Genomic DNA, 23,362 nt, shown 5'->3' with positions numbered 1-23,362 from the left:
GGCAGGAAGTCAAACACAGAGCACACAAGTTGTCTAATCTACAACAGGTAACCAGCAAAGGAATCATGACAGCCAAAACGGTGATCGTGTTTTATATTTATCTGAATGGTAAGTAACTCGTTCCTTCATTCGGTGGTGTCCATCAAGAATTTTTAATTAACAGGTTGTATGAGATTCTTTTTGTGAATGTTCTTCACTCAAAAGAAAAAACTATGTATGTGGTTGGGTTTGTATGTCAGACTTTCCATTGGGTTACAATTAAAGTTTTTATTTTGTATTTTCTTTCTTTTCTATCATTTGCGGGTAGATAGATAGATAGATAGATAGATAGATAGATAGATAGATAGATAGATAGATAGGTAGAGGGGTTGAGAATGTTCACGATAACTGGTAGCTGTGTTCACATTTAATAGCCCAATCTTGCAGATGATTAGATACATTTCCTAAGTGAGCATTCTCTCCTCCTTTAGTAAATCAGTATGGGACTGATTTACTAAAAGATTTGAAGATGTATCTACTACAAAATGTGTAAAGATTTGCTTCAATTATCCAATCATGTGCAGTAAGTAAACAGAGATGTTCTGTTCACATGGTTGAATAACTGAAATAAATCTTTACACAATGTTGTGTGTGAATATTCTCAAATCCTTTAGTAAATCAGCCTAATAGTGTCTAAAATGTTTACTGGGCACATTAATTTTTGTAAGCAATTTTACAATAGCCTACCAATTATTACAAGGCAAGCAAGTATATTTTTAAATCTTGAATACATCTTTTACTTTTTTATAACACTGGTGTTTCCCATTGCCTGAAATGGTATGTATTGTGATCAGAGTCATCTTTTTTTTTTTTTATAAAATCTTTTTTTTATTGAATTTTTCATTAGCATACAAAATTTCCCACACAGGGGCCAAACATAGCCCACGCAGGGGCAAATCCTCTGATGCGGCAACAGACCGCAACAGGGCACACCATACAACATAAACAACCTTATTTATCTATACTCCAATGGGGGGAAGAGGTTTAGGTCAGGAGAATCTGTGCTCAATAATATAACAGGATATTGTGACATGAGAGTAATTGGTTCAATATATTAACATACTACAACCATGATATTAATCTAGGAGTTGGCTACTGCATCATTTGCCGTGGTATTATCATCTAGCCAACAGGTCCATACCTTTTCAAGATCAGAGTCATCTTTAGGTTAACAAATATAATTTGGCTGATACATTTGCATTACAGACATAAGACAAATAGCAATGTACAACTTTTTACTGAATGAATGCAGCACAAATCAAAGAAGATGGTAATAAGGGTTTGCAATAAACAACTAACAGTCAATTCAACTATCACAATAACAGGACCTGCCTTAATACTGGGTGGCTGCATAGTACAGTCAGTGAGACTGAATTTTACAACAGCCTTTATTAAATTAAAATTAATTTAAAAAAGGCTATTGTTTTATACATGTAAGTCCATACTCCTTAAATGGAAATCTCCCCAAGCACCTACCTTAGTTTATTGGAAGTCTATTGTTAACAAAATGGTCCCATTGTACAAATTTACTTACAAATCCAGGGGATGCCCACAAACATTCTCCAAGGTGTGGGATATTTGGACAGAGTCCAGGGATACTGTTGGGTTATCGGCAACGCCTCCATAGTATGCACTGTTTTACTCCTGAATATCTCTCTTGCAGAGTTCTGTACTAAGGGAAAGTATTCAGATGTCTAATTTTCACTCTCCAGCTATGGCAAACAAAGTCCTCTTAGGCCTTGGTTACCAAATACCTGGTTTGATAGATTTATAATGGTGTGTTTTATGGGTTTTTTTTGGTTGTTCTTTTATTTTGTTTTCAATTTAGGCCTGGGTATGCCCAATAGGCTTTGTTGATATACCGTATTTATCGGTGTATAACACGCACTTTTTTCCCCCTTAAAATCAGGGGAAAATCGTGGGTGCGTGTTATACGCCGATCCCCGCTATCTGTGATCTATCAGAGCGATCGCTGCAATCGCAGCCGACATTCACATGTCGCGTAGTTTTAAATATGGCGCCGCGGAGTTCCGAGGGACTCAGCGGAGCTGAACGAGCGCCGCCGAGATATACATAGTCGAGTGTTCTCGGCTCTTACTGGTGCCACTCACAGTCACGCCCAGTCCCGTCATTGGACCTATGTTATGTCCATCATAGGGCGGGACTGGGCGGGACTGTGAGCGGCACCGGAAAGAGCCGAGAACACTCGACTATGTGTATCTCGGCGGTGCTTGTTCAGCTCCGCCGAGTCCCTCTGAACTCCCCGGCACCATATTTAAAACTACATGCTATGTCTATGGCGGCGGCGATCTTTCAAGCGATCTGTCCAAGCATGTAATGGACACTGGGGGCAAGGCTGCACTGACCACTGGGGCAAGGCTGCACTGACCACTGGGGCAAGGCTGCACTGACCACTGGGGCAAGGCTGCACTGACCACTGGGGCAAAGCTGCACTGACCACTGGGGCAAAGCTGCACTGACATGGCTGCACTGACAAGGCTGCACTAGGGCAAAGCTGCACTGACAATTCTGCACTGGGGCAAAGCTGCACTGACAAGGCTGCAATGGACACTGGGCAAGGCTGCAGATGGACACGATAAGGCTGCATTGATGGACATTTTAATGTAAGTTTTTTTTCCTTAAATTTCCCTCCTAAAAGTTTTTTTACTTAAAATTCCCTCCTAAACTTGGGATGCGTGTTATACGCTGGCGCGTGTTATACGCCGGCGCGTGTTATACGCCGATAAATACGGTAATTCTTATCTTTTAAGCTTAATAATTTTTTTTTTTTAAAGGCACAAATGGCTACTTGGGTTTCCCTTGGAGAAACAGCTCTCTCACAAGTAGGTAGGCTCTCTCTGATAGCCCAGGTGACTGGTTAAAGGAATCCCCAAATTTGTTCTACAAAAAAAGTGGCATGAAGGGATTGTTATATGTCACATTTACTTCCGCTGGCTAAAAGATTCTTATTGGTACATTTCTCATTGTGATAAGTCTTTACTCAGTGAAAAATAATTATATTTAGTTTTTAGTTTTTATTGGGTTAGCTTATGTTAAAGGGCGTATTTAGGGTTTAAAGGTTAAATATAAAGATAAAGGCATCAAGGGGCTAAATAATGGGACTTTAAGGGCACAACTATAATAGACTACAAAAAATATATAAAAAAGTAAAATTTTATTAATAGCATACAAAAACACAGGGAATAGACATGAGAATTTAAAAACACATCTGATATAGGCATACAACTCAGTTATATACACCATTATGGATCCTATCCTGCAGTCTCCTATATAATTCTCTATAACTATATATAGACAAGTTAAACAATAGTTCCGGGTAAAAGAAAGGGTACACTTCCCCTGTAGAGTTGGATTTGAGAGAGCACTGCAGGTCTGGTGTTCCAAGGTGGTGTAATCTCTAATTGCTCTACATGTTTCACGTTGACAAAGAATGCTTCTTAAGGAGCTAGAGGTTCAAATAAATATGAAGAAAAAGAAAAATGCTCACAATAGTGAACTTAGTCAATGGATCACTGAAAGCGATCAAAGGTAAAGATGTATCTGAAAAGGAGTCGGATGGGCAGCAAACAGGAGCAGGGGCCTCCCAAATGTATGTCACATCAGGTAGTTGTAGGTAAGAAGGGTAGCTTGTATGGGCTGCAGTTCCCACAATAGAAAACAGGAGGATCTGGGAGTGCACCGCTCTCTTAGGTTGCTGCCTAGCTGTATGTCTCCTTATATATATATATATATAAATATAAAGATAGGTTTATGTTAAGGATCACATTTAGGGATTTGGCCTATGGATTAGAATTATTCCTCTTCATCACTATAACAATTAGCGGCTGATTGTATGATTGCTTGTTGAGCACATGAAATTATACAATCAATAATATGTTGTATGTTTCATGTTATCTTCCAGGTGTATTCACAAGTGAACTTGCCCAGAAGTTTCCTCATGTCCAATTTGTGAAAGCTGGAGAGACAGTCACCATTCTATGTAATAAGACTGCAGACAATAAATTTGCTAACTGGCAGTGGTATAAAGAAAAGGAAGATGGAGGGTTACAGGATGTGGGACGAAGCACATGTGCATCATCATCATCAGCACCATCATCACCATCAGAAAAAATTGTACCAAACTGCAAAGAAAAACAGCTTGCTGTGGAAATTAAAAACGTGGACAAATCTGATTCCGGAGTATATTACTGCTCCGAGCCTGGACTGGACCAGACCTTTTATGCAGCCAACACATTAATTGTTACAGGTAAGAGATCATGTTCTGCTCACCACATATTGACTAGCATAAAAACTATTATTTTAGCAGAATCTTACCCTCAATCTTTCAACTACTATACAGAGGACCAATAAGCCCAGCCATACCAATACAAAATCACAAGAGATATAGTATATGGTTGGTTGGAGCTTTAAAGGTGACAAAAAAAATGTGTATCTCCCTGTGAGCTTCCTAAATGCTTTTTATTAAATAATTATTTTTATTAAATATTCACAAAGACAAAAAAATTGGCACCAAGTACCTTCTGATAATGAGTGAGAAATAGAAGAAGCTCGCGCTATGGAATAGCTAAATGAGCTAGTTCTAGAAAATTATAAATATATATGAGCTGCTCCTCTCAAAGTGCAATAGTGCTAGTCTTATCTGATTTTGGGTGTATAGTAATAGGGGGCGCTGTGAGCTTAATAAATTCTACTAAATTTTGTGCATAAACAAATAAAGTGCATGGTGCTTAGCTAAATAGTAATTAATGTTTAATTAATAATTCAGTGCTGAAATAACAGTGATTTTAAATATTTCATCAAAACCAATTTTCATCAAAAGTCAAATATTTCATCAAAAAATAAAAGTATGGTACATAAATCTTTTGTGATGCAACTTCAATCTTTACACCATCACCAATGGCAAAACTTCATGAGAGAACACCCGATGGATGCGAGTGAATTTCCTACTCACAAGACCACCATGACCTCTTTAACTAAAAAAAAGGTCAGATCCGTCCACTGGAAGTGGCCGGAAGTAATGTGACCGGGAGGCGCATTAAACCGTATCACGCTATGGTCCTGTTTTTTCATTTTTTCTAATTGTTACTGCAGTGGAGTATTAGCAAGATTCCAGCCACATCTCCTCTGATATACCAGCAAAATCACAGATCCACACTAAAAAAGCCCCATCTGACCTTCTTTTTAGTAAAAGAGGTCATGGTGGTCAGGTGAGTAAGAATTTCACTCACATCCACCGAGTGTTTTCTCATGAAGTTGTGCCATTGGTGATGGTATAAAGATTGAAGTTGCATCACAAAAGATTTAAGGACTTTTATTTTTTGATGAAATATATTTGTCTTGGTTGTATTGGTTTCGATGAAATATTTTAAATAACTGTTACTTCAGCACGGAATTATTAATTAATCATTAATTACTATTTAGCTAAGCACCATGCACTTTATTTGTTTGTGAACAAAATTTTGTACAATTTATTAAGTTCAAAGCGCCCCCTATTACTATACGCCCCACCTTCTGATAATAAACTTCTCTGAAGGAATTCAAGTCCATCGCCAGCGTCTCATGATCTGTTGCGTTTTTGGCGTAATAACATTTCTGCAGTTGTTTGGACACACTGACTTCATGGACATTTATATAAGTATACCCCTAAAAAGCTAATACATAACTCCCAAAAACCTAAAACTCATGCATAATTTATGCCCTACTTTATCTTAACCACTTGCTTACTGGGCACTTAAACCCCCTCCTGCCCAGACCAATTTTCAACTTTCAGCGCTCTCACTCTTTGAACGATAATTGCGTGGTCATACAACACTGTACCCAAATGAAATTTTTATAAGTTTTTTCCCCACAAACATTTATTTTATTTTGGTATTTGATCACCTCTGGGTTTTTTATTTTTTGTTAAAAAAATGAAAAAAGACCGAAAATGTAAAAAAAAAATACAGTTTTATATTTTGTTCTAAAATTTTGCAAACAGGTAATTTTTCTCCTTCATTGATGTACGCTGATGAGCTTGCACTAATGGGCACTGATAGGATGCACTGATGGTCACCGATAGGCTTTTGGTGGTATTTGATCACCTCTGTGGTTTTGATTTTTTGCGCTATAAACAAAAAAAGAGTGACAATTTAAAAAAAAAAGTATTTTAAGTAAATAAAAGTAAATATTTTTTACTATATGCTATAATAAATATCCCCAAAAAATACATAAAAAAACTAATTTCTTTCTCAGTTTAGGCCAATATGTATTCTTCTATATATTTTTGTAAAAAAAAAAAAAAATTCGCAATAAGCGTATATATTGTTTGGTTTGCGCAAAAGTTATAGCGTCTACAAAATAGGGAATAGATTTATGGCATTTTTATTATAGTTTTTTCTTATTAATAATGGCGGCGATCTGCGATTTTTTTTTTAATCATGACTGCAACATTGCGGCAGACACATCGGACACTTTTGACACTATTTTGGGACCAGTGACATTTATACAGTGATCAGTGCTAAAAAAATGCACTGATTACTGTATAAATGACACTTGCAGGGAAGGGGTTAAACACTAGGGGGCGATCAAGGGGTTAAGTGTGTTCTATGGAGTGATTCTAACTGTGAGGGGGATGGGCTTACTACAACATGACAGAGATCACTGCTCCCAGTGAGAGGGAGCAGTAGATCTCTGTCATGTTGCTAGGCAGAACAGGGAAATACCTTGTTTATTTCTCCCCGTTCTGCCACTCCGTGTTACGATTGCGGGCCCCTGGCGGACATTGAGTCCGCGGGACCCACGGGCACGCTCACAGAGTATGCGGCGGGCGCATGCGCCCACTAAGCCGCATCCTAAAGGGGACGTACAGGTACGCCCATTTGTCCAGCCGTGCCACTATGCCAACGTACATCATCGTGCGCTGGTCGGCAAGCAGTTAAACAAGAAGGAAATATTAATTTATCATCCTGTCTTTAAATACAGTGCTGTTACTTCATTTACATTTCAAACAATATTAGGTTTAATGGAGTAATGTAAAATTTTAGGACAATAATAGTGATAAACTGCAGGGCAAAGAAGTCCAAAATTTCCAAAAAGAACTGAATTCTTAAAGGTATGTATACATGTTCTTGTTTAACTGTTTGGCAGTTGAAAGTATTTTTTTTCATCACAATTTAAAGTGGGAAATATCTGCATGTACTTGAATTCTCATGAATCCCTATGCCAATAAATTTGAATGACCTTCCCTTCTACCCCATTTGATTTGCTAACCTCTATGCCAGTGTTTCTCAACTCCAGTCCTTGAGGCGCTCTAACAGGTCATGCTTTCAGGATTTCCCTCAGATGAAACGGCTGATGATGATGAAACTAAGGTAATTACCGTATATACTCGAGTATAAGTCGTTCCGAGTATAAGTCGAGGCCCTAATTTACCACAAAAAAAATGGGAAAAACTTATTGACCCGAGTATAAGACGAGGGTGAGAAATGCGCAGCTACTGTAAGTGGAAAAGAGGGTCAACAATGCCCATTTGCAGCATCACTGTGCCCATTTGCAGCCTCACTGTGCCCATTTGCAGCATTAGGTCCTCTGAACTTCAAACTCGGTAGTTAGGGGTTCCTAGATGCCCCCTAGCTGCAGCCAAAATTTGGGGTCTCTGAACCCAAAGGGTCCCGAAATGACATTGCTGCAGATGGACACAGTTGACCGAATTTGGGGTCCCGTATCTCGGGGCCACTTAGTGCTAAGAACCCCAAATTTGGTGTGCAAACCCACTGGAACTAGCACCATAAAATTTCTAGCACCAAGTGGCCCCGAGATACAGGGCCCCAAAAATCAGTTCAGAAAATGTCAAGCACTTTTCTGCAGCAGAGAATGACCTTTTCCGAACCGGTTTTGGGGCCCCGTATCTCAGGGCCACTTGGTGCTAGGAACCCCAGCTGGGTATGTTATGGTATCAGTTCCACTGAGTTTGCACACCAAATTTGGGGTTCCTAGCACCAAGTGGCCCTGAGATATGGGGCCCCAAAATCGGTTCAGAAAATGTCAAGCACTTTTCTGCAGCAGAGAATGACATTTTCCAAATCGAATTTGGGGCCCCGTATCTTGGGGCTACTTAGTGGCCCCAAAGTCAGTTCGTAAAATGAATTTTTTTGCTGCAGAAAAGTGCTTGACTCCAGTATAAGTCGAGGGGGGCACTTTCAGCACAAAAAAATGTGCTGAAAAATTCGACTTATACTTGAGTATATACGGTACTGATCAAATCACCTGTGCAAAATAGTGGAAAGCCTGAACACATGATCTGTTGGGGCGCCTTGAGGACTGGAGTTGAGAAACTGCTCTATGCCAGTACACTTTGACTTTAGGTCTAAAAGCATAGCATTACTATTTTCTGATAGCAGTTTGGTCTAAGATATATGGTTAAAACATTCCTGTTAATATAATCAAAAATAGGAAAAATGGATTTGGGACTTTAAATGAAGCAGGCACCAAAGGGATGCCCGCTTCCATCCCGGTCATTGGTTTAAATATTTTCCCCTTTTTTATTTTAAATTCTTGTTAATATATTTGGTATACAAATGTTTGATTGAAAATTATTTAAATGTCAGAAGATCTTGTTATGTTGGTATCTCCACATTGCATATCCAGATTTTCCCCAGGTCTGTCTCCCTTGTGCTAGAGAAATTGTGGGGAGCCCGGAATAATAATACACCTTCGGTGGTCTTGCCCTATTATAACCCAATACTTGTATCTAGTATTTAACCTCTTAACATAGGTCCTAAGACTCAAATTAAAGCCAACACTGGGTATTGCACTGTTATCCTTGGAAGTGGATTCTGTTTCTTCACCTCTGAGGATATTGATATCCCACATCCTTTTGGCAGCCGACTTAACCTGGTCAGGCACTGGAAAGACCACAAGACCCCTGATATCCAGGAAACTATCCAGCTGATTAACATTAATGAAAAAAGGAGATGCAGCTCACAAACACTCTTGCTCTGGAATGACACCGCCCTAGTAAGAACTGGTTCCAGGTGCTGGCTTTGCTGGTTTGCAGTGAGGTAGAAAGGTGGCAGTCTACCACCCTGTACGTCTCTGCTATTGACTGTATTGTTGGATTGTATTGAAATAAAGATGTCCTTATCCCAGAGTGCGGCTATCCGGGATTTCTTTCTACCTCACTGATTAACACTCATGGTACCTATAAATTACTCTTTGCATCCAGTGTAGGTAGATACCTAATCACTGACAAATTCTGGCAACCATGGACAGAGTATGGTACAAAAAGTTCTCCAGCTCTTGACCCAACCTCATTGTTTGAAAAACTTACAAGGAAGTCTTGACTATAGTATCTAACTGCAATTACTATTGTTACTGTTAATGTGTGTATTGTTTCTTACTGTCTACCTTCAACTTTGGGAGTTCATTCAATTATAAGTTTTGCAGAACAAATTCATGCACTGACCTCCTGTGGTCTGTATGACACCATAAATACTATCTGTTAATGACAGACGTTGATTCAGGTATATTTAATGCATTAGGTACCTTTTGTTCCAATGTACTGTTAGGACTACAAAGTTTACTGCACTATCACTATGTTGTGTATTCTTTACTCTGTATTTGTAAAAATCCAATAAAAACTTATTGAGGAAAAAAAAATGTAAATGTTGTTTCCTGTAAAAAATTATGCATATTTTTTTTCACATTAACTATTGTAGCACTTTCTATTCCCACAATAGTACAAACCAATCTTTAAAATTAGATAAAAAAATAATAAAATGAAATAAAATTCACTACAGGGCTGAATTATAAGTGGGTAATTTTTACTCTGTCTTTAAATTATTTTGAGTTGATCATCATTATTCATTTAAAGTGAGTAAAGGCTAGGCAGATAATTACTGTATTCGTAAATGATCCCCTATACAGTATATGAAATAGTTATAATATATATTACTACTAATATTATTAATAATAATTAATAATGAGAGATTTTTGTTAGTCAAAAGCAGGGAATCCCAGCTATATACACATTGCCACCTACTGTATATATTAATTGTTTCATTGTTTTTCTTCTATATTGCCAATATATAATTACACATTGGGATTTTGGGGAAGTTTGCGATGTATGCCTAAGTTTTAATATGACACATCAACTGGTACCTATCATGCTGTCTCAGTAGCAGATGTGTTTGTGGCCCTTTTCACAGATCCTAACCAAGAAGACCCCACGCTAACCTTACTTGCTCCAGTCGCACAACAGAATGCAGATCCTGGGACAACGGTAATGCTCTGTATTGCACTTAACTGGTCCAACAAATGGAGTCTGATTAAGTGGTCTATCGATGAAAAAGAACTTGACGGTTGGCTAACTCTTGATCCAGATGGCAGTTTGAGAAATCTGATTTTTCTACCCACGACCAGTGACGTTGAAAAAGCTATCTGTTACATTAAAAACCTTCAAGAAGGCAGAAATATCTCTGCCCATTATTCCACTGTATTTCAATATCTAACAGCTGAAGGTAAGTGTTGAAGAAGTTTTTGCCATGGATTTTTTAAAATATTTGTTTGTTGCTAAACTTTTTTTTTTTTTTTTGACAATCATTAGGGTAACCAGGAGTATATTAAAGTGGTTGTAAACCCCATTCATAAAATCTGACCTAGACACATACATCTGTAGTGTTTACTTATCTCTTTCCATAGCTCTAAGTGCCATGTCTTTCTGCTGGTCTGTTCCTCCAGCATGAGTCACTTCTGACAAGTTCTCGGACAAATGAGATAACATGAGCTGAAAATTTGTGTCGGGGAGGCAGCTTAGAGGTAGATAAGCAGAGAGCTTGTCTATTCAGACCACAGGTCTACATGTTCTTTCGTTCTTCTGCCTACGTGGAGTGGAGGTGTGTCCCTTTGCTCCAATCAGCTCTCACACAGTGTAAACCCAGACTCCACACCTACTGCTGACAGAGTTAAAAAGATTTCTAACATGATCTGCACTTTCCAAAGAGTGTAGAAAGGGAAAGACAGCAGATATACAAATAAAACTTATGTAGGGAGATTTGTTTCATCTCTGTGTATCTGAGGCTGTTCACTTCACTGGGTATAGGAGAGGGTTTACATCCACTTTAGCTTTGACCAGACCATTTTTTGTGATACAGCACTGTGTTACTTTAACTGACAATTGCATGGTCATGCTACGCTGTACCAAAATAAAATGTATGCTTTTTTTCACACAAATAGAGCTTTCTTTTGGAGGTATTTGATCACCTCTGCGGTTTTTATTTGTTGCGCTATAAACAAGAAAAGTCTGACAATTTAAATATATATATATATATATATATATATATATATATATATATTTCTGCTATAAAACATATCCAATACAAAAATTTTAAAAGAATTTCCTCATCAATTTAGGCCAATATGTATTCTGTTACATATTTTTGATTAAAAAAATCCCAATAAGCATCTATTGATTGCGTCTACAAATTATGAGATTTTTTGTTTACTAGTGATGGCAGCGATCAGCAACTTATAGAGGGACTGCGATATTGCAGTGGACATTTAGACACTAACTGACACTTTTTGGGGACCAGTGACACTAATATAGTGACCAGTGTTAAAAAAATATGCACTGCCACTGTACTAATGACACTGGCTGGGAAAGGGTGAACATCGGGGGCAATCAAAGGGTTAACTATGTGCCTAACTTTGGTGTTTTCTAACTTTGGGGGAGGTGCTTGTACTAGGGAAAGGCATGGATCAGTGCCCCTGCTTTGCAGAGACACAGGATCCATGCCTTCTGTCCTGATCGCCGTTCTCCCTCTCTTCCAAAGGATCGGCGGGTGCATGTTCCAGACCTGGAAGTGTCAGATCATGTACTAGGTACGTTATCTGGCGCAGAGTAGCGCCCTGCCACAGTATATCTATGGCTGGCAGTCCACAAGTGGTTAAAATACATGTGAAACCAAAATCTATTTTTTTAAATAAACTTGTGAAGGATCAGAAAACATCTTACTGCTAACCAGGGCTCTGTTAAAAAAGATTTACCCTCACTTCCTGTATTTCAGACAATTGTTTTAATATACAGAAAGTGAGAAGAAATCTGCAACAGGAACACACACAAAAATAAAGATATAAAAGGGTTTTAGCGTTCCTCTATTTCACTAAAAAAAAAAAAAATATAATAATGGCCATATTGTCTTTCCCTTCCCCATTCTATCCAAAATTTAAAAAAAAAATACTGTAAAGCTGAACTCTAAATTTAAAACTACCCTTATAGTGGGGCTCACTCTGCCACTGTGAGGGTAAATACTCATTTAAAGTGGTTGTACACCCTGTACAACCACTTTTACCTACAGGTAAGCCTATACTAAGGCTTACCTGTAGGTGCTGGAAATATCTCCTAAACCTCCACGGTTTAGGAGATATTTACAAAAAAGAAGTGCGCCGATGACTACGGCGCATGCGCCGATGTCTACAGTGCATGCGCAGTTTAGAAAGGGCAGATTGTGACGTTTCTAATAGGGGTAATGCCGTGACTGGCGGATCCCATGCGGATGCGACTCCAGCCAGTCACAGAACCGGAGTTCATGGCCCCGGAAGGAAGAGGGGTGAAGATGGACGCTCGCTGCTAGTGGGGACAGCGATGACATCGCAGGCTTTGGTTTCAGGTAAGTGACACATAATGGGCTACTATGCGATGCATAATAGCCCATTATGCTTTACCTTTGCAGGGAAATAAAGAAGAAGTAAAACCCACCAGGGGTTTTTGCCTATAGTAAATAAGCTCCTTTATCTTTTTCCTACTTTGCACAGGCAAATAAGAGATTCACTTTACACTGTTGTGTTTTATATGTATATCTCCTAAATATAAATTAAATATGTTCCACTTTTTTGCTAATAGTATTTAAGTGTTTATTTAAAACCTATTTATAAACTTTAATTTGTTATATGTTTATACTATTTTGTCAAATTCAAGTACTGTGTATATACCTAATACATGGTGCACATAGATAGTACCCCACGCCTTTAGGTTGCCCCTCTCAACCTCTTCTAACATGAAAGAACCCTTGAAATCATTTTTTGGTCTAGGCTCAATTCACACAGGGGCAACACGACTTCAACGCGACTTTGCAACGCAACTTCAACGCGACTTCAACACGACTTGTGGATCCGACTTTGCCCTGCGACATGTGTCCGACTTTCAATGAACGGGGATCCGACTTGGATCCCCGTCACTGTGTTTGGTATGAATCTTTAGGGGGAACTCTGCGCCAAATTTTAAATAAAAAACCGGCATGGGTTCCCCCTCCAGGAGCATACCAGGCCCTTGGGTCTGGTATGGACCTTGAGGGGAACCCCCTACGCCGAAAAAACGGCATGGGGGGTCCCCCCCAATCCATACCAGACCCTTATCCGAGCACGCAGCCCGGCCGGACAGGAATGGGAGTGAGGATGAGCGAGCGCCCCCCCCCTCCTGAACCGTACCAGGCCGCATGCCCTCAACATGGGGGGTTGGTGCCTTGGGGGAGGGGGCGCGTTGCGGCCCCCCCCAAAGCACCTTGTCCCCATGTTGATGAGGACAAGGGCCTCTTCCCGACAACCCTGGCCGTTGGTTGTCGGGGTCTGCGGGTGGAGGGCTTATCGGAACCCGGGAGCCCCCTTTAATAAGGGGGCCCCCAGATCCCGGCCCCCCACCCTATGTGAATGAGTATGGGGTACATCGTACCCCTACCCATTCACCTAGGGAAAAAGTGTCAATTTAAAAAAAAACAGCAGAAAATAGCGGAGGAGCCCGGCAGAAGATCCGGAGAGCGCGGAGAAGAACCGGAGAGACCCCCGAAGAGAAGAAGGCAGCAGACCGGGCTCCTCCGCTATAGCAAAAGAGCGGCAAAAGAGCAGAAAATAGCGGAGGAGCCCGGCAGAAGACCCGGAGAGCGCGGAAAGGACCGGAGAGACCCCCGAAGTCGGAAGAAGACCCCCGGAGCTGTCTAATAAATTACTTTAAAAATCTGTGTAGTGTTTTTTTTTAAATTGACACTTTCCCTAGGTGAATGGGTAGGGGTTCGATGTACACCATACTCATTCACATAGGGTGGGGGGCCGGGATCTGGGGGCCCTCTTATTAAAGGGGGCTCCCGGATTCCGATAAGCCCACAGACCCCGACAACCAACGGCCAGGGTTGTCGGGAAGAGGCCCTTGTCCTCATCAACATGGGGACAAGGTGCTTTGGGGTGGGGGGGCCGCAGCGCGCCCCCCTCCCCCAAGGCACCAACCCCCCCATGTTGAGGGCATGCGGCCTGGTACGGTTCAGGATGGGGGGGGGGGGCGCTCGCTCGTCCCCCACCCCCATTCCTGTCCGGCCGGGCTGCGCGCTCGGATAAGGGTCTGGTATGGATTGGGGGACCCCCCACACCGTTTTTTCGGCGTAGGGGGTTCCCCTCAAGGTCCATACCAGACCCAAGGGCCTGGTATGCTCTTGGAGGGGGAACCCATGCCGGATTTTTATTTAAAATTTGGCGCGGAGTTCCCCCTCAAGATCATCTGAGCACAAGTCGCATGCCGAAGTCGGATCATGCGAGACAGCGATCCGACTTTGATCCGACTTCAATGATAGTCAATAGGCTGAAGTCGGATCAAAGTCGGATCAAAGTAGTACAGGGAGTACGCTCTGAAGTCGGAGCGACTTCAGTAGTGTATATTAAGACGCTCCCATTCACTTAAATGTGAATCTCTTTCTGGGGCGACTTGAGGGCGTACAAGTCGGATCCCAAGTCGTCCCAGTGTGAACCGACCCTTAGAGAACCATTGTGATAATTACTATAGCTACATCCATGGTACACTAGTTTGGAAGTCAGTGGAAAACATGGACTTTACATTTGTGGTCAGTTGGAAGAATTGCCGCCCTCACAGATTGCTAAAAAGATCTTTAGTATCAGTGTGAAACTCACCTTAGAGGCAGAAATTGCTCATTGCTCAAGGAACCCCTAGAAACCTCAAAAGGAACCTTAGAGTTCCACAGAACCATGTTTGAGAGAGGCTTCCCTTGGGTCATATTTATAAAATAGTAAGTGACCGGCTCTCTGAATATTTTCTAGTTATACACTACTGAATGGCTAGCCCAGTCATTGCAGATATCTGGCACATTTGCTATCTGTCTGATCACCTGATTCAAATCATTTGTCGCATATCTGGATTTACTATTCTGAGAATGGAAATTCAGGGCACAGTTAAATTTATCTTATGTATAGTGGAAATTACAGCCATAGGTCCCCATATGGGTTTGGAAAAGGGTAATTGTCAATTTTATTATGTATTCCTATTCAGAAATGGCCCAATGTACTTTACAAATAAGAATATTAGTCTTAAACCCTAATTTTTTTTTGTTAGGTTCCGCTTTTAGGAACTGCCAATGATTTTCACCATCATGGTGGTGAACGGCCAGCAAATTTACATAATTTTAAGCCCTACAAATGGCCATATTTACCTGCTATCCATAAATATGCTGTTTTCTGTAAAAAAACATAGTATATTTTTGACCTTTATATATTTATATATTTAAATAGATTTGTGCTGATAAATATGGCAATCTCCTCAATTATACCTCTAACTTATGTTTTTTTAAAATATTTTTTGTATGCTAATCCAAAAACTCTTTAAAAGCAATTATTGTTATAGTGCATCATCTAACGCCATCCTGTGTCTTTATTTTTCAAGGTGACCAATATGACCAAAGTCAGTGTTATATTGTCCTGTATGTGGGATTAGGCTTTGCGTTCCTTCTCTTAGTGATACATCAGATCATCCTTGCCAAAAGACGGGGAAGCTTGTGTAAAAAGGATCCAAACAAGCAAACTCGTCCTGGTAAGTTTATACCAAATACTGATAGTAAATTGCCTAGATTTATCTTTATGCAGCCACTAAGACTAAAGTAATTTGTTAAAAAAGTGCCTATTTTCTCACCATACTCAGATGCAGGTAGAGGCCTCTTTATTTCCTTTTCCACCAACTCCCTAGATGCTGAACATGCTCAGGGTTTCTATGCTTCAGATCCAGGAAATATTTGATTGTCTCTCGGGGGATCAGGAAGGAATTTTTTCCCCTGCTGGAGCAAATTGGATCATGATTTGCTAGGGTTTTTTTGCCTTCCTCTGGATCAACTGTGGGTATAGGATTGTGTATATGGGATTGTATGATTTTTTTACCCCCCTTTTATTGGTTGCACTAGATGGTCTTTTTTTCAACCTGACTAACTATGTAACTATGCCTCCCTCTCTCAACAGCTCAGACCACACCAGATGAGGTAGAGGTAGCTGGGCAAATGAGATGCAGCCAGGCAATAGGCTCTCCACTGTCATAACTGGGATGCAGGCAGATGGGCAGGAGACTAATAGCACCCAGCTTCTCCAAAAGACCCAGTTACTGTGGGGGCACCTCCTCAATTGCTACCAAAATCCTCTAGTTTTGGTATAATTGGGCCTGGGACCCTTCTAGCTGTTTACCTGTTTTCCCAAATCATGTACTTCACTGAGAGGGATGCTTTTTTAGAAGGATAACAAAAAGTAACTTTTTGTGTTCTGAACTGTTTTACTGAAGTTGTGGTTTCCAGTTATACACTGTGTAGCTAAATACGGACTGAGAACAAACAAAATTTACTTTATGCACACATTTAACACCCCCTTCTTCCAAGCTACCACTTATCCCTAACAGTTGTCCCCCTATCACATAATCCATCCTTTCCCCTAACCTCAACACCTAATCCTAAATTACCCCATAAAAATGAAATCTATGTAAAGCCAAAACATTTTTATTTTGAAAAGAGTGAAGATCTCCCAAAGTTAGGATATGCCTCTTAAACAACTGTCCCCAGAACAAGTTTCCTCATTAGATTATTTTCCTTCAACTCCTGTGACAACTTAGAAATTTGGGATATTTCATTGCTTTCTGCACTTGTCATCATGTCAAATGGAGAGAGCGAATCTTCCCCATGAGGCCATAGTAAAAAATACCCAACATAGATTCCACCCCTTCTATATTCTAACAAAAAAAATGCTAACTCAGATCCTTAGCATTATTCTTAGGATTTACCACTTTAAGCTATCCTAATTCTGAAATACAATCCTTCACAGCTATTTAACCTTAAGCTAAGCTTTACATTTATAGTAATCCTCTGCTTTGCTCATATGGGCATACTGAAGTCCCCCCATATACAGTACTCCTCTTTTGCTCCCCAGCATTTCCATTTTGTTCCTGGGAGGGAAGAGAGGTAAACCAGTTCTTCTGGTATGGGAAGATATGGTGATTGGCCCGTCACATGGGGGTGGAGGGAGAGACCTCAGCACTCTGTAAGTTCAACTGCAATTTGGAGCTTGCAAAGGGCTTTCTTTCCTCACTTCAAGACCTCAGAATGATTTAAGCTTTAACCCAGATAGTGCCATAACTATACCCAATACCCAAATGTTTGAGTCAACAAATTATTAGGTTAATATTTACCTTATGTACTGTAAGCCCTGTTTCACACTTGTGCGGTACGAATTGAAGCTCAGGTTTCACTGGTGAGATAAAAATCTCCTGTTCAAAGGATTCATTGCGTTTTTGCTCAGGATTAGAGAGCAGGGAGAGGGGGAGGGAGGAGGGGGGGAGAGGGGGAGGTGTAGTGAGGAGAAGTAGAAATTCCTTGTTCAGAACGCAATGCATCTGCGAATCAGATGCATTCCCATAGGAGATAATAGGCTTGTAGTTCGCACCGCAATGCCCAAAAAACGCACACGTTTTTTGTGCAATGCGCAGTGCGAATGCAACGCACATATGTGAACCAGATGCATTCATATGAATGTATTTTAAAATGTCCTGCGAATTAGATGCGGTGTAAGCCGCATCTAATTCGCATAGGTGTGAACCCGGGCTAAGTGTCTACATCCCAGTAAAGCTCCTGGTATGCCCTCAGTTTGAGCATACCATTGGCATTCGGCACCCTGTATTGTATGCTCTTTCAATATGTAAAATGTGAGAAAAATGCTTTTGATCTTGACTACTTAACACTTGAAAATCTATAAGGTGGACTTACACTGGACCCCTTCCTCATCCCCCCGGTCCGGCTGACCTGGAGTCCGGTGATTACCCACTGTGAGACATTGGATCTGTGCTTTACCGGTCCAGGGATCCCATGTGACCTGATGAGTGCTCAGTCAGGCACCCAGCACTGAACTGCGGGGGGATAGGAGAGAGTGATATAGCAAGGTCTTGCTATATCAGGCCTCTATCATCTTATATAGCCACATAAACAAAGGAACACACAGCCTGGGAAACAAGGTTAGAAAATATACCTAATTTACAGCTGGCTTCCGCACTGCCGAGAGTGACTTCACAATAGACATGTGCATTCGTTTTCGTCCGAATGCATTTTTGTCCGAATTTCAGATATTTTCGTTACCGTTTTAAGAAACAATAACGAAAGTGCAGAATCCGAAAAACGAAAGATCCGACATAAACAAATGCTTTATTTTCATTTTCGTTGCTACAACAGTTCGATATAGATAGAAGATTCGACATGACGCTGACAATAACAATCTGTGTCCATCAAACCTGTGGTTGAATGTGCCTAACCTTAACTCTATTAGTCCAAGATTATTCTACATAGAGAGAAAAGATTCGACGTAGGGGAGAAAAGATAAATAAAAATAATGATGATGATGAATGTTATTGGCTAAGTGTAACCAAAGAGGAGGAGCAGTAAAATAGCTAGAACTAAGTACACACGTACTTTGGCTTATGGTGTCTGTTGAAAGTTCTAAGAAGATTCGACGGAGCAGGTAAACTATACGGCGTTGTACAGTTTAGCTGCTCCGTCGAATCTTCTTTGAACATTCAACAGACACCGAAAGCCTTCAATGACAGATTCGACCTTAATTTGGATTTTCGAACGAATGCAATTTTTAATGAAAAACAAAATAAAAACGAATTTCGGGAGTAACTAAATAAATGTATTTTTCGGGCGAAAACCAAATTCCGAAACGAAATATTTCAGTGTGCACATGTCTACTTCACAATCCTTCCTACAAGGTCCTTGGAAACCCAAGTATGCGGAATCTCATAAACAATGCTTCAATACAGTGAGGAAATTTGGTATTCTAATTACTCCCGGATTCTTGCAAGAAGGATCGTGACATCACCCCTGCCTTGGCACCACAGGTAGCTGGGTGAGAGGAAGGTAAGTATATTTCCTTTTTTTTTTTCACAGGCCTAAAACATTCACACAACAATTGGATTTGGGGCTGATATAATAAGCATACCTTGCATTTTAGTGCAAGTTCTACTTTAAGTGAACATAAGGACGCAATCTATAATAGAGAGTGAGCCCCTAGACCAGATGATTTTTACTAAATAGGATTGTAGAAAGATGGAAAGGATGCTTTTAAGGTTTTATGCTTACATATTATGACTTATTTACTCTTTATTTTTGTCTCTAGAACGAGCAGTGAGATTTCGTCCAGAGGATGAGATGGTAAGTCAAGAAGCATCTCTAAATTAAGGTGACCAGATTTTTAATTTGAAATCTGAAGAACCCTATTGACCATGTCCAATTTTAATGGGGTGGGACCATGGCGAGGCAACAACAAGGCCAATAGCGGCACACAAAGCACGCTGTGTCAAATGGTGAGTTTGACCATATTGTGCTGACTGTGAGAGGGTTTTAAAGGGGTATGTTAAATAAAACCTGAGTACACTCTGCTCTAGGTCAAGAGTTCATTAAGTACAGAGTTCAGGGGTCAGGAGTGCGTAAGGCAGATTACCTTGCAAACAAAAATACCCCTACCATCCCTGCTCCCTTTTACCTGGCAATTCTTATTTAAAAAACACACATGTCCACAAGGAAGGACCAGGCAGCATCTACTTCATGCCATATTTGAAATAGGGCAAAGATATTTAAACTAGAGACCAACTCAGGGACACTTGGCAGGTGTGGAAAGCATCCTCAAATCAGGGACTGTGCCCGGAAACTGGTGATTTCTGGTTACCCTGCTCTAAATGGTATTAATTTACTAAGCAGAAAAAAATTAGGCTGGCATCTTTATACTTTCTTGTTCTCTATTTTCTTTTTCTGACTCTTTTTTTACTCTCCCCCCTCCTTTTCTTCTGTGTGTCTTTTTTAGACTTGCTCCTTCTCTCTCTCTCATTCTTTCTTTTGCTCTTTCTCTCCTTTACTTCCCTTTCTTTCTCTACCAGAAAAAACATGAACATAAGTCTAGTGTACACCGTTTGGCACATTAGTTATATTTTGCTGTGTTTATTTTGCAGGTCACTTATGCTCCTGTAAAAGGATGATCAACCACTAGAAGCCTCTAGAAGTTCCTTTGGGGTTGCAGGGCTTAATTTAAGGGGAATTTTCAGACCTGTATTGCCATTCTTTCAACTGCTCACAAGTGACAAATTGTGGAGAAATTTAACCTTCAAATTCAATCTGCTCTAAAAAGCTGGAAGTAAGGATATTGTTTACTCATCAGGTGTAAAACTGGAAAACTTATGAAAGCATTAAGAAGCGTTTCGTATGGTAGACATTTGAATGGTAACCACTTTTGTACCCAGAGATGCTTATCCCCCAATCTTGATCCTGATGAGGAAGCGTTGTGCTGAAGTAATGCCCAGTGAAAATGACCCGGCATTAGGGCAAAGCAGAGGAAACTGAAAGCTGGTACAAATCTGGGTGCCTGCACGTCACACTTGTTAGAAGCCTTTAGAGTCTCTGTAAACAATGCAGCTTAGTTCCCTCACTGCCCCTAGCTTGTGGTTGGCCAGTAAGGGAGCAGCACCAAACTGATAAGGTCATCCCTCCCTTCTCTCCACATTTCAATATGCTCCTTGTCAGCACATGCACTGTACATTCAGCAAACCTGATTGGCCCATAGCTCTAGTCTGAGTTCTATCAAATGGAGGATTACAAGAACCCGCTGATTACAAAGTCATAGAGGTTACAGTAGTTACATTTAAAAATTGAAAAAATAAAAAACTGCATTTATTGGTGTTTTAATGACCACCTGGAGTTTAGCTTTTATAAAAAATATACAACAAAAATATATTTTTCAAGTGGTAAAATTACATAGCATGCATCTAGAACATTGCATGTGTGTTTATTTGGTTAGATTTGTGGTCAATTGCACTATATATTCTATATGTTACAGGATTTACAGAACCTTTGCAATCTATTTTAACCTTTTTTTTTTTTTCATACATGTTTATAATGCCATTACAGTATAAGAAGTTGTACCAGTCATGATAGATTGAATATTACAACACCAAGAAATTATTTTAAATACATTTTTTTTTTTATTGCATTCTAAAACTTACATTTTAATAACATTTCAAATAATTTTCACTCCCCAAGCTCATTATCCAGCTAATATGTGCAATTGTATTTCTCTGTTTGCTATAGTCTACAAAGAATGTATCTTTTACAGCAGTTCCCTTTAGGTTAAATTAGCCGTATAAACAAAACAAAGACTAGGACTTTGCGAAGGGAAAAACAATTAAAAAATAAAGCCGGACAGTTACTATTCTATATTCTTTGCATTTTATGACTTATGGTATGGTTCTTCCACCGCTTCTCCTGCAACTTTAGCAATCAAAGCCTAACAAGTGTTTTAACCCTTCCCTTTCTCTAAAGTGAAAACAAATCTTTGTCTTTAGATACATTTTTATGATCACCTTCCTAGGGGGGTTCAGGTCTTTCAAACTTAATGTTATTAGAGATTATGACGGTGCCAGGAAAACACGGTACATACCAAGATTTTTTTAAAAATGAGTAATTTTTATTAGAACATATCATATATAAAAAATAATAAACACAAAAATTACAGAGTCAAGGTGTGCATAAATACTAAAAGCATATCTGTAGTGAATTTCACCGAGCTAGGCCTCATAGATGTTGCGGCCAATGCAAAGGATAGGTATTTTAGGTATCCGACATGTTTCGCCAGTATTGGCTTCTTCAGGGATAAGTTGTTAATACCTGAAACGCTACAGTAATTCTGCAAGTCACCAGAGGGGGCCTCACACAACTCCAGCACTAAACCTCCAGCCAGGAGCACAATAGGTAGCTGTAGAGGGCAGTAAAAAGGACCTGGCCAATTATGTATAGAATAGTGCTTTTTAAAATGAATGACAGGACACCGATAAATCCTTACGCTTAGAGAGAAACTCTAAACATCAACAGGAGCAAGATTTGCATGAACAGGGATGTTACAGGACACCGACGCATCAACCACCACTTGACTGGTGTTGTCGCTGGCTGCTGGCTCTACCTAGTCCAGCATCTCGCTATATATCTATCCAATGTCTTACAAGTGGCACATAAACTCTTCTCCTGTTCATGCAAATCTTGCTCCTGTTGATGTTTAGAGTTTCTCTCTAAGCGTAAGGATTTATCGGTGTCCTGTCATTCATTTTAAAAAGCACTATTCTATACATAATTGGCCAGGTCCTTTTTACTGCCCTCTACAGCTACCTATTGTGCTCCTGGCTGGAGGTTTAGTGCTGGAGTTGTGTGAGGCCCCCTCTGGTGACTTGCAGAATTACTGTAGCGTTTCAGGTATTAACAACTTATCCCTGAAGAAGCCAATACTGGCGAAACATGTCGGATACCTAAAATACCTATCCTTTGCATTGGCCGCAACATCTATGAGGCCTAGCTCGGTGAAATTCACTACAGATATGCTTTTAGTATTTATGCACACCTTGACTCTGTAATTTTTGTGTTTATTATTTTTTATATATGATATGTTCTAATAAAAATTACTCATTTTTAAAAAAATCTTGGTATGTACCGTGTTTTCCTGGCACCGTCATAATCCCTATATTCCCCTTCTTTGACCTTATCATTAGATCTTTGGGATGAGGTGTTGTATTACATTGAGGACCACCCAGCCACATAGTAATTTTAATGTTATTAGACACATATGCTGCCTCAATCCAAAGAGTGGTTAGTTGAGGAAGACCACTGAAGGTACCAGGTTGGAGTTCAACATACCTGAGCTCAATCCAGTTATCTGTAGGAGAGCCAAGGCTCTCTCAGCTCTCTCCCTCCTCATTGACTCAGATGTAGCAGTGGGAGCCATTGGCTCTTGCTGCTGTCAATCACAGTCAGTAACAAGGGAGTGAGAGGTGGGCCTGAGCCCCACTATGTGTGTCCTAGGGATACACAGAGTGGAGCTCAGGAGCAGTCACGCATGAGTTCCCCTATAGAAAGTGGCTTGCTATGGGGGCACTTGGTGGGGGGAGGAGCCAGGAGAGCCAGTGGGGGACCCCAGAAGAGGAGAATAGTAGCGGCTGTGT

General features: G+C 40.2%; 1 protein-coding gene across 1 annotated transcript; it reads left to right on the top strand.

The window, feature by feature from the left end:
• Window positions 1-21,809, top strand: LOC141117491 (uncharacterized). Its single transcript, XM_073610382.1, has 6 exons — window positions 1-108; window positions 3,962-4,306; window positions 10,245-10,556; window positions 15,752-15,898; window positions 19,504-19,538; window positions 20,333-21,809. Exons 1-6 carry the CDS (start codon window positions 66-68, stop codon window positions 20,357-20,359), a joined length of 909 nt encoding a protein of 302 aa, XP_073466483.1. The 5' UTR covers window positions 1-65; the 3' UTR covers window positions 20,360-21,809.
• Window positions 21,810-23,362: the final 1,553 nt, after the last annotated feature.

The sequence above is a fragment of the Aquarana catesbeiana genome, linkage group LG13 (assembly GCF_042186555.1).
Source record: "Aquarana catesbeiana isolate 2022-GZ linkage group LG13, ASM4218655v1, whole genome shotgun sequence".
NCBI classification, from domain to species: Eukaryota; Metazoa; Chordata; class Amphibia; order Anura; family Ranidae; genus Aquarana; species Aquarana catesbeiana.
The sequence above is the reverse complement of the archived record's forward strand: the minus strand, read 5'-3'. Positions and strand labels throughout refer to the sequence as shown.

Bases quoted from the DNA above. Each gene is read 5' to 3' on its own strand.
- LOC141117491 (XM_073610382.1), top strand. From the start codon at position 66: ATGACAGCCAAAACGGTGATCGTGTTTTATATTTATCTGAATG. The intron at 109-3,961 runs GTAAGTAACTCG...GTTATCTTCCAG, and splicing joins GTTTTATATTTATCTGAATG to GTGTATTCACAAGTGAACTT. The intron at 15,899-19,503 runs GTAAGTTTATAC...TTTTGTCTCTAG, and splicing joins AAACAAGCAAACTCGTCCTG to AACGAGCAGTGAGATTTCGT.